General features: G+C 43.4%; 1 protein-coding gene across 2 annotated transcripts in view; it reads right to left on the bottom strand.

Moving 5' to 3' along the window:
- Positions 1-16163, bottom strand: part of NUP214 (nucleoporin 214) — a 74669-nt gene that overhangs the window by 12095 nt on the left and 46411 nt on the right. For both annotated transcript variants that reach the window (XM_075015497.1, XM_075015498.1), the window contains exons 26-31: positions 15300-15408; positions 11991-12096; positions 9091-9158; positions 4644-6422; positions 1861-1931; positions 1056-1212 (exon numbers count right to left, since the gene is read on the bottom strand). In XM_075015497.1, coding sequence (XP_074871598.1) covers positions 1056-1212; positions 1861-1931; positions 4644-6422; positions 9091-9158; positions 11991-12096; positions 15300-15408 — 2290 coding nt within the window. The remainder of the gene's footprint in view (positions 1-1055; positions 1213-1860; positions 1932-4643; positions 6423-9090; positions 9159-11990; positions 12097-15299; positions 15409-16163) is intronic.

Genomic DNA, 16163 nt, shown 5'->3' with positions numbered 1-16163 from the left:
AAGGATTACATGATCCATCTATACTAGCTTTGAAATGTTTTTTTAAATGAGTTGTGGAAAATAAACTTTTAACGTATACAATGTTCTGGATGGTTTCCTCCTTCATAAGTGTTAGTAAAGAGTGCAATTATATTGGTGCTGGAAATGCTTATGAATTGTTTGAAGCACCTGAAGGTATGCACATCTGTGTCCTTTTTTGTTCTAAAAAGAGATCCAGCCTTTTGACCCAACAATGGAGATGCTAGTTTCCTACACAGAAGGAACTTGAGAGTCTTTTGAGGTCATGTTGTTTTCCATGCATGGTTACCCATTCCCAGATTTGAAAGTAAAATTACCAGCATTGCTGTTGTCCATGGATTAAGAGGGACAGGATGTTTGTTCAGCATTGCCTGGGATTGGAATAGTAAGTGGATTCATACGTCGAGTACATCTGTTGTATTTAACTAAGGTACTTCTGCTTGGCTCATAAATATCCTTTTGTCACACATTGGTATAAGAAAGACTTCCTGACAAAGGCAGGTTCCTTGCTCCTCTACTATCATCAGTAAGAATAAATATTTTAAAATGATTTTTTGCATAGTCTCCAAGCTACAAAATGACAGATCAACAAACGATTGCAAGAAATCAAAATCACAGGAGAAGAGAATGGTAGCTCTGGGACTCTGCCTTAAGTGAAAAACACCAAAGAGGAGAAACAAACAAGATTTTAACACCCAGCTTAAAACCAGAAGTTCACCGGTAAGAATTTACAGCACTGAATTTTTTTTAAAAATTATACTTTGGTACTGAAAAATCCCTACAAAATATGCTTATCGCCTTCGTGCTTCTCCCCTGTGCACATGGCTGCCTATTTGAAATACTTCCCTGTTCATTTTGCACAAACCTGTGAAGTAGATTATGGGAAAGATACACCGTTCTCGCCCCCTCCTTCCACAACTTCCCTCTGGTGCTTATTAGGCCCTTTCTGCTATCATGGAAATTACCCAAGGACAAAACTACCATTATAAAAACAAGATGGGAGCTCAGTACATTTTATACTCATTTCTTTTACTTACTCTGGGAAGCTGCAGACCCAAATCCTCCCGTGGCAGAACTGAAGGGGTTTTTATTGGCGGCATCCTGGCTTGGCTTCCCCCCAAGACCACTGAAGAAACCTCCACTTCTTCCACCACTTCCAGGCCCAAACAAGCCCCCACTGGAAGTGGATGATTGCTGAAACAACAAACAGCACAAAGCAGGAAAGCATTATAGGTCACTTTAAAAAAAAAAAAGTACATATATGCAGTTGATTTTAATTGGCCTACTTCTATTCACAATAGTAATATAAGAGGGATAAGAGCGAACAAGTAGCTCTCCTAAGGCTGAACAAAATTATCTGCTGAACTCTCTCTCTCTCAAGCTTTAGTTACACTGGAGAATTGCACAGCTGGAACTTGTACTAGGCTGGTCACACCAGGGCAAGCTGCAATGGCGCATCACATCCACCATGTGGCTGTGAGACATTGTGCACTCCCTGCAAGCACGGCAGGGCTGGCCAACTCTCACACTGGGGCAACAATTCCATACGCAGCACACTGCCTTCCCTGGAGCAGGTGCACAAGTCCATAGTATGTGTAGTGACATGTGTTCACACCATTCTGTGCAGGACAGAAGCATCTGGAGCAGACAACCAAACAAGCGGCTATGCATGCTGCCAGAGGTGCAGAGGCATCCCTAAATAATCAAGCATTACTGATGCAGCCTTGGATATTTTTTTTACTTCTTGGCTGTAAAACAGGTTCTGTTTTGCTTGATACAAACAAGGTACTGTGGACCAGTCTGTTTGCACCTATACACTAAGACACCACATTGTGTAGTTACCTGGCCAAAGACAGTGCCCCCGGTGTTGGCAGCCTGTCCAAACACGGAACCTGTGTTGCTGGAACCAAACCCTGGTCAAAGGAGAAAGGGAAAGGATGCACTGATTTAATTCAACTTAGCATAATGCTACAGAACCAGACACCATTTAGTACTTCAGAAGAGAGTAACACAGAGGCTCCAGTAAAAAGAGCCACACAATTTAAGATCCAAGTGATACTTCAGGTTTAATTTCATAATGCTATAAAGGTTATCACCATGGAACTGGAGTTGATATAAGACACAAGAATAAGTACTGTTTACAAATCATTTGCCCTCTTCCTCGCCTTTTAAAACAAACAAAAAAAAAAAATTTGTTTTAGAGTTTGGGCTGTTGCTAACAATACTGAATTTCCGATTGGAATTTTGTTAATGTCATTGTAATGCTCCCATCTATGAACAAACACTGTAAGATGTTTACTTCCCTCACGCAGAGAGCATCCATCTGAGCTTTGTTACCTAAGGATTCCAGTTAAAGATAATGAAATGTTTTGATTTAAAAAGAACTCCCAACTCCAGTGCCCAGCTCACATAAATACACACTTTGTAATACAATTCGCAGTTTCTACAATTAGAAGCACCTTCATTTAGCAGGAGTTCTCTTCCCCCAGACTTAAGTATGTTTTATCACTATAGTTAATGCAAGAGGCTGGTCTTTTACATTTCCATCTGTTATAATCAAATTAGCCTAAATTAGTTTTATTGGCAATGCTTTTTATCTAATATTACTCTGCACTAAGCACCTTTCATTCCAAGCTCTCAGAAGGCTATAACCCTGCCTGCACAGAAAAGCAATTTCTTTTAGTAACATAGATAACAAAAGAAAGATTGGCAAACCAGGTTCTGGCCTGTGTAAACATTCAATTTATCTGCACAGGGAGGAACTCTGAACCCACATTTCTTCCCTGGTTTATTTGCAAGACAATTCTTATAGAAAAGGCATACTGAGGCTAGGTCTACACTAGCTGCAGGAGATAGAACACTTAGGTTCTATCTTCTGGGGCGCCGTTTCACGCATTCATGAAATGGTATGTTCTGGGATCAATGTCGAACCCAGAACTCTGCGAGCCGCAAGGATTAAAGAATGTAGACGGGAGGAATGCTCTTGTCAACATTCTGCAGTGAAGACAGGGACCCATGTCGACAGCTGCAAAATCAATTTTAGGTATGCAATTGGCATACCTAAAATTGCGTAGCAGCCATCGACATTCCTGGTAAGTGTAGACGTTGCTTTAGTTAGGTGACTCATTCCTAATTAACCCACTGCTTTGGTGTGGCTAAAGGTACCTGGTTTAGGCCCTTAGACCCCGATAGAACAGTGCATAGAATCATAGAACACTAGAACTGAAAAGGGACCTCAAGAGGTCATCCAGTCCAGTCCCCTGCCCTCACAGCAGGACAGATCACTATCTATATAATCCCTGATATTTATCTAATCCCTTCTTAAATATCTCCAATGACAGAGATTCTACAGCCACCCCAGGCAATTTATTCCAGTACTTAACCACCCTGACAGGGAATTTTTCCTAATGCCTAATCTAAACTTTCCATCTATACATTCTGACTGCGTGTTATGCAATGAGGTTCACTGAAGAGGGTTCTTCAGCTGTATTAATTTCCTCACTGTTACAGGGTTACCTTAGTCCTCTCCGTTTGAAGTAATACTCTGGGGCATTAAATAGCTATTTAATTCTTTGTAATTTGAGACTACACTGAATCCAAAATACCTGAATTGTCACTCCATGGCTACGTCTACACGTGAAGCCTACATCGAAGTAGCCTATTTCGATGTGGCGACATCGAAATAGGCTATTTCGATGAATAACGTCTACACGTCCTCCCGGGCTGGCAACGTCGATGTTCAACATCGACGTTGCGCAGCACGACATCGAAATAGGCGCAGCGAGGGAACGTCTACACGCCACAGTAGCACACATCGAAATAAGGGTGCCAGGCACAGCTGCAGACAGGGTCACAGGGCGGACTCAACAGCCAGCCGCTCCCTTAAAGGGCCCCTCCCAGACACACTTGCACTAAACAGCACAAGATACACAGAGCCGACAACGAGTTGCAGACCCTGTGCACGCAGCATGAATCCCCCGCTGCAGCAGCAGCAGCCAGAAGCCCTGGGCTAAGGGCTGCTGCACACGGTGACCATAGAGCCCCGCACAGGCTGGAGAGGCAGCGTCTCTCAACCCCCCAGCTGATGGCTGCCATGGAGGACCCCACAATTTCGATGTTGCGGGACGCGGATCGTCTACACGGTCCCTACTTCGATGTTGAACGTCGAAGTAGGGCGCTATTCCGATCCCCTCATGAGGTTAGCGACTTCGACGTCTCGCTGCCTAACGTCGAAGTTAACTTCGAAATAGCGCCCGACGCGTGTAGCCGCAACGGGCGCTATTTCGAAGTTAGTGCCGCTACTTCGAAGTAGCGCGCACGTGTAGACACAGCTCATGAGTAGTACAACACATTGCTCAGAATCATGTTGAGTCACAGTATGGAAAGGAAACCTAACCTGGAACACTTTTCTTCAAAGAAAGCCTCTATCAAAGCAATAAGTATCAAGGCAGAATGTTTAGTTTCCAACCGCAGGTCTCGCACACCGCATTGGATTTGCTATGTCCCCTTGCAGCAGAAGCCATCGCAATTAGTCCTAGTTTTCCCTATGAAATACAGCTTAAATTACCTGAGACTGACAGCCAGGTTTTAACTAGATTATCCCACCATCAGCGACTTGCTCTTACCTGAAGCTTGACAGAAACTGAATCCAGCAGATGACGTAGAGGTGGTGGCAGCAGCGTTGTTACCAAACAGTGATCCACTCTGCCCAAAGCCAGCAGTCTGCCCAAAAACTGGCGCACTGCTTTGGCCAAATAGTCCCCCACCAGTGCTGGCAGGTGGCTGGCTGAAAGAAAAGGAACTGGGACTGTTGGTGCTAGATGGTGATCCAAAGACACTTCCACCGCTGGAAGCTGCAGTGGATGTCTGGCCAAAAACAGGTACTGTCCCAAACCCAGTTTGAGTGAAGGTAAAACTACTTGAAGAAGTGCTTGCTGGCTGTCCAAAGGCTGGTGCTTGCCCAAAGGCTGGCTGAGCAAAGCCACCTGCAGCTGCCGTGCCAAAGGCAGATGTGCTGAATCCTGAGCCAGCTACCTGTGTAGTAGCTGCAGTGCTGGAGACTGTGCTGCCAGAGTGCTGACCAAATGGGGAAGATGCTGTGGTAGCTGCTGTTAGGTGACCAAAAACAGGAGTGGAAGGGGTGGTGTTTGTGTCACCAGCTGGTTGACTAAAGGCTGAAGCAGAAGAGCTGGAATTTGGAGGCTGAGAGAACATAGAGGAACTTGAAGAAACAGCCGCAAACACAGAAGTACTTGCAGCGGGGCTTTGGATAGATGTACCGATGTCTGCAGTGGCAGCCAATGTGCTTGTTGTTTCTGCAGAAGGGGCAATGACATTTGCTGTGGCTGTGGTCACTGAAAGCTTCTGTTCCAGTGGGGCAGAAGTAGACACCGGAGGAACTGCCTCTGCCTTAGGCTCACTAACACAGGTAGCTGCAGAGGCTGTATCCGTGGAAAGAGTCAAGGAGGTGCTAAGACCTGTTACATCTGCGTTTCCTGCTATAGATTGAGATAAAGTGTTTTCATCTTTAATAGATTCAGATGATTGTGACTGTGGTTGGGGTGTCTGGGACTGAGAAGTCAGAAGTGCAGACACAGTTGTCAGTGCTTCACCTTCAGATGGCTTTTCAGACAAAGGTGGTGGCTTGACATCCCCGGCACTGGTGCTAGAAGCTGCTGGAGAGACAGCGTTTGGCGCTGAACTCAAAAGACTGCCAAATGACAGGGATGCTGAAGTGGGGATGGTTGCAGGTACAGAAGTGGGTATTGCGATACTGTTTGCCTGTGGAATGCCAAATGAAAAAGCAGGCTTGTTGCCACCTGAAGATCCTCCAAGACTAAATACTCCAGAAGATCCTGTGCTGGTTAACTGGACATTGCCAAATATGCCTGTGGTATTTGTGCTGAGAGATGCGGGTGCTGTGCTGGTGGCCATGACTGATGTTGAAGACGCTTCCACGGGTTTCCCTAACTGAAGAGGGCTGCTAAAGGCATATCCAGAAGGCACTGCGGATGTTTTAGTTGGCTGCCCACCGGCTATGTTGGTAGATGGAGCTTTAACACTGATTTTTGGGTTATCATCTGCTTGACCAACCCTTAGTCCAGAGAAGCTTCCAAGAGTTTCCCCAGCCACATTACTCTGAAATAAATGATCTCCTGGCTTTGATGGAAGAGCTTCTAGCTTGCCAGAGGTTGTGGAGGGAGCAGAAGTGGTAGTTAGAGTAGGTTTGCTGTTTGTCTGGGAGTCATCTATAGAAGAGCTACTCGCCATAGGGACTCCTGAAATGTTGGCTGGCTTGATGGACCCAAAGGTAAATGAGTTCTCGGGAATTGTTCCAAATTTAGTACCCCCACCAAGAGAAACGGCATCAGGCTGACTTGAATCTTTAACAGGGGTTGTCACTGCTATGAAGACAAAGGAAATTAAAATGAGTTCCAGGTTGAAATGCTCATTTATCATCTGTACAGTACCAAAATGCTGAGTGCTTTACAAACAGGTATGAAGAAAACACTCCTAGCTCAAAGCCTTCACGGTCTACTGACTATCAGATGATTAATTATCCCTGCCACTTTCTCAGGTCCTGCTTTCATGAGGTTATCAAGGGCTATATCTAGCTCTCAGTTCATTATACATAGCTTACAGGTATTTATATGCTCTTAGTTCCTTCATTTTTCAACAGTTATAATTATTCACCTAAAAACTTTACTCCAGCATATCTTTGCAGTTATCACCACTTTTTACATGTTTCATGTACCTAAATTCAGCAAAACGTTTTACCATGCAGTGAAGAACTGGTAGTATAAAGGCAGTGGCTCTCTGCTGAAGTTGGGTCACAAAGCTGCTTTCCTGAAAGTTGCAAAGCTTTCTACAGAATTAAGTCTTTTTACAGAAATCCTAGCTATGTAGACAGCAACCATCACTTCTATCTAGTTTATTTTAAACTTTGAAATGCTGAAGAAAAGCTCCCAAATGTAATTTCATTTATTCAATATATATTTATCGGAATGTGCGTTTTAGAAAATTTTAATTCTGTAAGGTCCCCACATTTGTGAACTTAATGTTCGCGAATTCAATAATTTGAGTGGCTGCTTGAGGCCACTGCTTCCCTGGGGCTCCGGGCCTGGGAGCACGGCAGCCGTCACTTTCCCAGGACTCTGAGCACCCCCCATATTTGTGGAAATCAAAATTAGCAAAAGTTCTGAACACAGAACCTTTGCGAATGTTGAGACACTATTGTACTACTGTATACTCAACACGTTCCTATGCCATGACTGTAAATGTTTTCTTTGGGCGTGCACATATGGAACAACATGCTTAAATTATGTATTAGTTTTGCAATATTTAGACAGTGCAAGATACTTGACCTGGGATCAGGCAATAAAATAAAACCAAGTGCCTACGGGGCAATAAAGGGAGCAAGACTGAGAAGCTCAGATATGTCTTTTCTGTCCTTATTGACCCATAGATCAATTAAAAAGTCAAGGTGATACAGGTTAATATATGCTGGCAACAGAGACAAAATTAATATGAATTATTTCTTCATGAAGCTTTAAGGTCTGTACCAGTTCTCTTCGGTCAACTCCCATCTCTCCTGTAAAGAGCTAATCAAGACCAGGGTACCCTTGCTGACCCAGGGAGAGTGGTATGATGAACTGAAATGAGCCCAGTGAACTGCAAAGCACTACAAGTAGTTCATTACGCCCAATGACCCTTCCAATCTCCATTTACCCAAATTCCGAAGACCCTGATCTGAAAGTTGAAGATGAAATGAAATTGGTTCTCCCTTGCAAAAGATGAACTATTTGCACACAGACAGCAGGGCGTTCTCTCCTCTAGGTACAGGATGAAATTCTTTTGTTAGACAACATCTCTGGTCTGGCAGGAGCACAGATGTTGCTGGACCAGAGAGTGCTTGGAGAAAGAGCTCCAGCAGCATGGATGCAGTGGCTCCCTGCTGGTGGCAAGGAGGCCTGCTGGCGGCGTCCTCTGTGGAGCCCCAGGGTGAGGAGCCAGGTCCAGGAGCCCCACTGCGGGAAGCCCTGCCAGGAGCCCTACAAACAGGAGACAGCTGGGGAGCCCGGCTAGGGCATGGACCCAGCTGGCATCCTCGCAGTAGCTAGGAGCCCAGACAGGAAGGGGGGAATCCTGCAGTGGCAGGGAGCCCATCTGAGACATGACCTTTCTAGCAGTTCTAATGCTGGGGAGTTAGCTGGGGAGCTTGGCTGAGGCAAGGACCCTGGTAGCAGCCCCATGGCAGCAAGGAGCCCAGCAAGGCAGGGGAGCTTGGCAGCCCCATGGCAGGCTGACTGGTCAGGGAGCCTGGCTGGGGCAGAGTCCTGCTGACAGCCCTGAGGCTGGGAGTCCCAGGGGGAGCCCTGGCTGGCAGCCTAGTGGCCGGGAGCCGGAGTGGAGCCCCTCAGACAGCCTGGAGGTAGGGAGCTGGTGGTGTCCAGAAAGAAAAGCCGGCCAGAAGGCTGGCGGCCCGCTCCCTGGGCAGCCAGGAGACCTGACTGCCCCTGGTCTGGCAAACCCCTCATTCGAGGCTCCTCACGTTCCAAGGGCACTGGACAAGGGAGGTACAATCTGTAGCTATTGGTAAACGTAATCTACCCATAAACCAAAAGATTAAATGGCAAAGGCAGACTGTCTGTTTTTCCATGAGCTTGAGGCGCATGAGGAGGCTATAAACCATTCCAAATCCTCCCCCTCACTCACCATGTACCTGCTTGATTTAAGGCTGATGGCACTAGGCAGCCAGCCCACTACACCTATGCCATTTTAAAGCATGCAGATTAAAGACAGAAGAGGAAATAATTTCAGATACTGCCCTCTTCATGTGCTAATACTTCACTAGATGTTGTTGGGAACATATATTTTGCTTACTCTTTGCTGAAAGGCAGGTGGCCTGGATTCCTGCACATTACATGGTTAAATCCAGCACAGGGGTACAAAACACAATATTATTGCAGCTACTGCCATTTTAACCCAAAAACATAAGAACTGTATGCAAGAAAAAGGCAAAAGTATTCATCGACTGGGGAAACAGAAAAGATGTTACTTCACACAATTTACCTTGTGAGGCACCAAGGCCGGTTGGTGGTGTTGCAGTGGACGTGGCTGCACCAAAATTAAACCCCGTCCTAGGACCAAAAAGAGAGAGGGAAAGACTACATTTAGTTCACAGTGTTCATACTTCCTTCCTTGTGACTAATATAGCCAGTGAAACTCAGATTCCCAGCACAATACTATACCAAAACTTCAAAATGGCCAAGCAAATAGCCATTTTGAAGTTTACTAATGAAGCGCTGAAACACACATTCAGCGCCTCATTAGAATGCAGGCAGCTGCAGCACTTTGAAATTGCTCCTATCTGCTGTTAGGAATAAGGGGAGTTCGAAGTTGGTGGGGCCCTTTTGAAAAGGAGCCCCGTGTGGACAAGCCATACAGCAGCGAGCCACGGCAATTTCGAAGTTTGCATGGCCATTCTGAAATTTCGGGATAGTGTAGACATGGCCAGGTATGTACTAAATTAGAGTATGTGTACGTACCCCTGCTTCCTACTTGCAACCCTCTTACGCCTGGAAGTGGTTCTACACAGCAACTGATACATTCAGAGAGAATGGCTTGTATTTGTTTCCATATCTGTGATAAAGCTCTTAGAAAGTTACAGACAAAGAGGTCAGTTCAGTTCAAGACCCTCCTGACCACTTCATCATCCAATGGCCTTTCTCCTCTGCTGTTTTTGCACCTCTTTTCCAAGCCTTCTTGGGAAAAGCTCCATACAATAAACTGACTTACCACAATATGGATCTGGCAGATAATAATGGCAGCTACAGAAGTACCATGGATTTATTCAAAATTAATTCACAGACCGGTCATCGTGTTAGTCTGTATCGTCACAAAATAAAAAGGCAGTCTGGTACCACTTGAAAGACTAACAAAATAGGGTATTAGGTGATGAGTTTTCATCGGGCAGGCCCACTTCGTCAGCTCTGGAAATAGTCTGAAGAAGCAGGTATGCCCCACAAAAGCTCATCACCTAATACATTATTTTGTTAATCTTTGAAGTGGTACAGGACTGCTGGTTTGTTCTGTCAAAATCAAGTGTTAGCTTTAAAGCCAAGTGGTTATGTATAGTGACTATGGGATAATTACATACTCTTTACTATCACTTATGAAGCAGAAAGCCATCCAAAACACTATGTACATTAAATGATTAATTTTCCACAACTCATTTTAAAAAACATACTTTCAGAAGTGTTTCTTGAACCATATGAGTTGAATACAGAATAATAAAGCCACTAAATTAGGTCTGCAATCCTTTGGGGAACCTGAAAGCCGGCAGGAATTTCCACATTCTGGCCACTTCACCGTGAGTCTCTGCGACAGCTGCAGCTTCAGAAGCCTGTGTTGTTTCATTACACTCTGCTGGCACAAATCACAGAGACACCGCCTCTAGTGGATGCTTTCTAGGCTATGATGAGGGGCTGTAACGTGTGAGGGGTTGTGACTTTCTCTTTTATATACAAAATTCATCTTTCTACTTTTAAGATTAAATATGTGAGTCCTCTGAAGAATACAAAAGTGTGAGTGCTTATGTGTTATACCCAACATAGAGACTAATAACCGGAGGCAAGAAACTAAAATCCTAGGCAAAGTGGCAGAATCTGCAAAAGAACTTGGAAAGGGGACTTCTGGACCTCTGTTTTAAAATACTTGCCTATTCCTGCTTCAAAAAAAGTCACTTGAATACGTTCATACGCATAGCACACAGAATGTCACCTATCTTTGCCAAAGAAATTTTAAATACACATATACACACACTTTTCACCTCACCCATGACACATTTCAGAACAGAAGTTATACCCTGATAATGTTGTCTTATCTCATTTTAACACATGCCTCACTGTGTGTTATTGCTTATGTAACAGAAATCACCAGATGGCACTGGGACTCTAGTCATCTTCACGAGTGGATTACTTTTCAAATCACAATATGGCATTCATGCTGCTGTGTCTTTTTTAATGTCATTGAGTTCAAACTGGACTGTCTGCCCAGGTTTCCAGCTACAAGTGGGAACTTCAGTGCCTGTGTGTGTCAATGAGTGCGTACACCCCACTTTGCGTAATGAACATCTCTATATCCAGGGTTAGAAAAAGTAAATGAAGAACAATTACACGCCTAGTCAAAGGCTAGCCCAGATCCACTCCCTTTCAAGTTTGGCCTCTGCAGATGGAAAATGCAGGCCTTCTCAACAGCTTTGAGCTGAAGATTTGAAGGTTCATTTGCTCATGTTCTTGTCCTAGCTTCTAGGACAAGCTCCACTCTTACTGCTCTATCCTAGTTTGATACAGAGAGAAGATGACAGATCCATGTTGTGTGTTTTCTTCACAGAAAAATGACCATCCCTCATTCTGTTTTTTCTGCTCCTGTCCAAAGGGGAGTACCCTACGTTTGCTTGAAGTGCATAGGTAGGGAGCGGTGAACAACTCTGAGTCGTCTCAGCTACAAATTTAGGAGGCAGATAGTGAACTCAGTTTGCCTGACCATCAGGTAGGTGCTTTAAACACTGTAGCCACTACCACATTTACAATCTCAATTAAACCCTTGGATTTAATAGTTCCTCCATTCTCCACAACCTGGCTGAAATGCCATGCTGTCAACCAGCCATCCAAAACCTACAAACAGTATTCCTCACCCATCTTTCCTGATGGAGAATGCTCACAGCAAAACAAAATTGTGGCAAATTCCCACAGGTCTTCAAATTTTGCTTATGTAATCCTTCTACAAACCATAGCAGCCTTTCCAAGCCTCGTATGGCGCCGTTAGCTACAATTACACACATACCGATAGAAAATTCTTACAATTACAGTAGCTATTATTCATTGCTACATAGCTTAACTAATATATATTTACTGTAGCAGCACTACAGACTTAGAAAACGCATAAAAATAAAAAGGCTCATAACAGACCCCAAAGAAGAGAATGAAACTGTCTTGTTAAATGGTGCAGCTGCCACTGGAGTTGAAGTCACTGAAGGAGACATCACAGCTGTGACTGTTTTTGCTGTCCCTTGCCCTAGAATTACAACAACAAAAGTTGCAGACGACAGAATGTACAAAAAGAGTGCATCATCTTTTCACCTTCAGGTCCCTTCCTCCCCTCCCACGTCAAGGTAGGCCTGACATGTCTCATGCTCTATCGAGAGAATCTTTCAGGCCAAGCCCAATAGAGTTCTCAAGAATCTGATGGACCATGCGCAGAATCGAAAGGAAAAGAGCAGTTCGCAAACACATTGTGTCCTATTGCACAAACTGGAAACACAACAGAAAACAAAAGTCTTGCAGAAGTTTAACCTCACATCCTCCGGAAGTACATAACAGTGTTATTTGTTTGATACTTACACATAAAATATCTGTGTCACTAGTGTGAGACTGTAAAGCATTTGAACCATTATTTAATGGAATTAAAGTAGTGATTTGAATTTGACTAGAAGCAAAATTAATGGTCAAATTCTCACATAAGATAAAAATTACAGAGTAAACAAAATCTACCAAGAGATCCTTGACAGTGTTCCCTCCTGAAACCATCACCATAACAACCAGTATTCAAATACAGAGATGGTACTATCAAATTCTATGTTTGACATTTTCAACTAACTAACATTTAAGAGGTTCTTGTTCTCTTTTTATATGTTGTTTTGTTATGTGAAATGTCACTCCCTCACTACTTTTATTAGATCTATTCTCTGATTAAGAAGCAACCTACATCTATAGGATTAACGGGAATATTTCATGAGTATCAAGAAAGCAATGGATTTCAGAAATTTATGAAAAGTTTTACAAAAACCCATACCCATTTCAAGCACTGCTATTGAACACATGCATGAAGATCAAGTCCTCCTCACATCACTGGACTTCCTCTTTTCTTTAGAGTAAAAAAGGCATGCATCACTGTAATTCCTCATCTTCTCACCCACACTACCTTTTACATCTTCTTTGAGGGAAAAGGGGTGCTAATTTGAAAGTCTCATGTTACATGTGACTGAACAATCTTGAATGGTACTATAGCTTGAGATATATCCTTGTCAATGATGGTAAAGGATGAGTACTAAATGATCTCCCTAACACAGGGAGAGAGATCTCCCAAATACCGACTTTTCAGAGGCTACAGGCTTTGCTACTTGATTAACCTAAATCCACCTCTCTCCACAACAAACAGCCAACCGCCTCCCGCCCCAGAAAACAAAAAACACCCTACAATTTCAATTGCTCTTAGCCTTTCCATCTTAAGAGCAAGATGGAGCCTTATTATGAATCCCCTTGGCACCAAGCAGATGAAGAAGTCAGAGCTGCTATTGAGAAGTCACTGGAAACAATTAAGAGAAGAGTGGACAAGGATACTAGTTTGGTGTGACTTCAAAAGCAGTCTTGTTCCACACAGAAAGGCTCACTCTCTTCCTAATCTTTGCAAGCGTACACACACTTTAACAATCTACTGGTATCTAATTTTCACCACACAAAAAATGGTGAATGGAATTCAGGACACAAGTAACATCGTAGGGATCTTTCTGCAATAGCTTCCTCCGACTCCATGAATCTCTTTTCTATACCATATTTCATAATTCTTCTAAGCATCTCTTCACATGAATTTCTAGACATGATTTAGCTGTGTACTGAAAAACAAGGCTCTTTAACATCTCTTGAGTACACCCAAACTGATATGCAAAAGCCAGCCGAACCTGGAGGGAGAACATGTTTGACAGTCCCTTTGATCACATCCAAGCACAAAACCTCAGAAGTCACAGAAAACCAGAGGTGCAGTCAAATGGATTAGTGATTAATTCATGCTGAAGTATATTCATCTACTATTTAAAGCCATTTGCAAGAAAGTAGCTGTGTCTCATTTTCTAATAGCTAACCCAGAACTGCCAAATCCAGGGGTCAAAGTGCTATGTGCTGTTTGCCAGGCTCTTCATTTGGCTAATAAATGATACAGGGTCCATTCTAGAGCAGAATAGATTAATGTCCACCTGACCATTATCCATCACTTCTTCATTCTTGAGACGTGTAACAAAGCCCATTCATATGTAGCTTTGCGTTGAAGGCAGCAAATAACCATTGTATAGCAATTTATGGGCTATTCCAAACTCCATGGTCACAGCAGAAACTAACATTCGTTTCTGAAACATTCTTGTCTGTATCCTTATCAGCTATACCAATGGTTGAAATACGATCACTGCAAAGTGGTCTGCAGCACCCCTTAAAATAGGAAACCTAACTGCCTAGCATGGATTACTATGGTTAATATCCACAAACTCAAACTAATAGGGGCAATATTACTGTTACCTCTGGACAAGGTTGTCATTGTGGAACTTCATAGAATACTAGGACTGGAAGGGACCTCGAGAGGCCATCAAGTCCAGCCCCCTGCCCGAATGGCAGGACCAAGTACTGTCTAAACTATCCCTGATAGACATCTATCTAACCTGTTCTTAAATACCTCCAGCAATGGAGATTCCACAACCTCCCTTGGCAACTTATTCCACTGTTTGACCACCCTGACAGTTGGGAACTTTTTCCTAATGTCCAACCTAAACCTCCCTTGCTGCAGTTTAAGTCCATTGCCTCTTGTTCTACCCTCAGAGGCCAAAAAGAACACATTTTCTCCCTCCTCTTATGACACCCTTTTAGATACCTGAAAACTGCTTTCATGTCACCCCTCAACCTTCTCTTTTCCAAACTAACCAAGCTCACTCACACAATGTAAAGCCCTGCCTACACAGCAAGATACTGCATGGCAAGTCAGGGTGCGAATCTACAGTGCTTCAACTTGCCAGATAATCATATAACTTGGACAATGGAACAGCACACTCAATGTCCCAGAATACAGCTGAATATACCACACTTTCAGGCTCTAAACAGGTTTCTGTTTTACCTACTTTTTTAAATATACCAGTGTCCAGTACACAGACTTTTAACATTCACAATTAAAGGGAACACTCAAATATTAGGGGTATTCATCTTGATTGCCTTGCAAAAATTCCTTTTTCTTTCTGGAGAATTTCAGACAAAACTCATATGGATGGGTTGCGTTTTCAACACCTGTCTCCTTTAATCTTCTGTACTTTTTACTTTTGACACTCTCTAACTGAAAGAGAGAAAGGCCAATCAAGAGAACAGGAATCAGCTTCTTGATTTCTCTATTCCTGTGGACAATGAGCTATGAAGGACCCACCTTCTCCCATGTTTGTTTCCATCTCAATAGAAATGACAACTGACCTGAGATTTTGTTGCCAACCGATGTTTGACCAACTGTAGTAGTGACAGTACATGGTAGGGATGCAGATACAGCAGAAGACTGTCCCTTAAGTGAGCTGTTTTGAGACCCCTAAAATACAAACACCAGTTCATATAAATATTATTTCAATCCATGAGTGTAAAATGAAAAAAAAATTTTAGTCTGTTCAATTTGGAGGTGGATTTGGTTTTCAGCAAAGGAGTTCTAAATCTAGCTAAAACTAAAAGAAGCTGGCCAAAGCAACTGCCAAAACATCTTGTTCTGATCTGCAGTACTACCCTTCCGATTCCAGTTGTGAGACCACACATGGCTCTACAAAACTGCATACAGAATTCACACTCAACTCTTCCAACAAGTCTCTAGTCTAGCCAAGCAAACCTCTGTTACTGCAGTTCTGAGGCTCTCCTGAACAAGGACTAATAATGTTCATCGTTTTGGGATGTGAGCAACCATTAAGCTGTTGTAGCACTGAGTTCCTTTCTAGGAAACGTTCCATGGAAAATTCCAGATGCGGAGAATTATCCTTTTCCCAGTCCCTGCCCCCTCTCTCCGCTTTTGTTTTTACATGAGCTCAGAATGTTCATTAACATTATCTCCCTCACTGTTTGCTTCAGACTGACCATCCAGCCCTGATGATGCTGTAAAACCACAGCCCCAATCAGCCCGTAAGCCATTTTCAAAAGCAAAATGAAAGCAGCAGAGTTAAGAGACACAATACAGATAAGTCTGGCACTATCCAGTCAGAGTTGCTGATTAAGCAGCGGTCTGAAAGGAATGCAAGGTAGAGACTGTGGAAAGGGACTGCAAGACAACGCATTCAACAGTTGTTGAAACATGAAACTTGA

The sequence above is a fragment of the Carettochelys insculpta genome, chromosome 21, assembly GCF_033958435.1.
Source record: "Carettochelys insculpta isolate YL-2023 chromosome 21, ASM3395843v1, whole genome shotgun sequence".
Classification (NCBI taxonomy): Eukaryota; Metazoa; Chordata; order Testudines; family Carettochelyidae; genus Carettochelys; species Carettochelys insculpta.
This window is presented reverse-complemented; position numbering and strand designations above follow the sequence as displayed.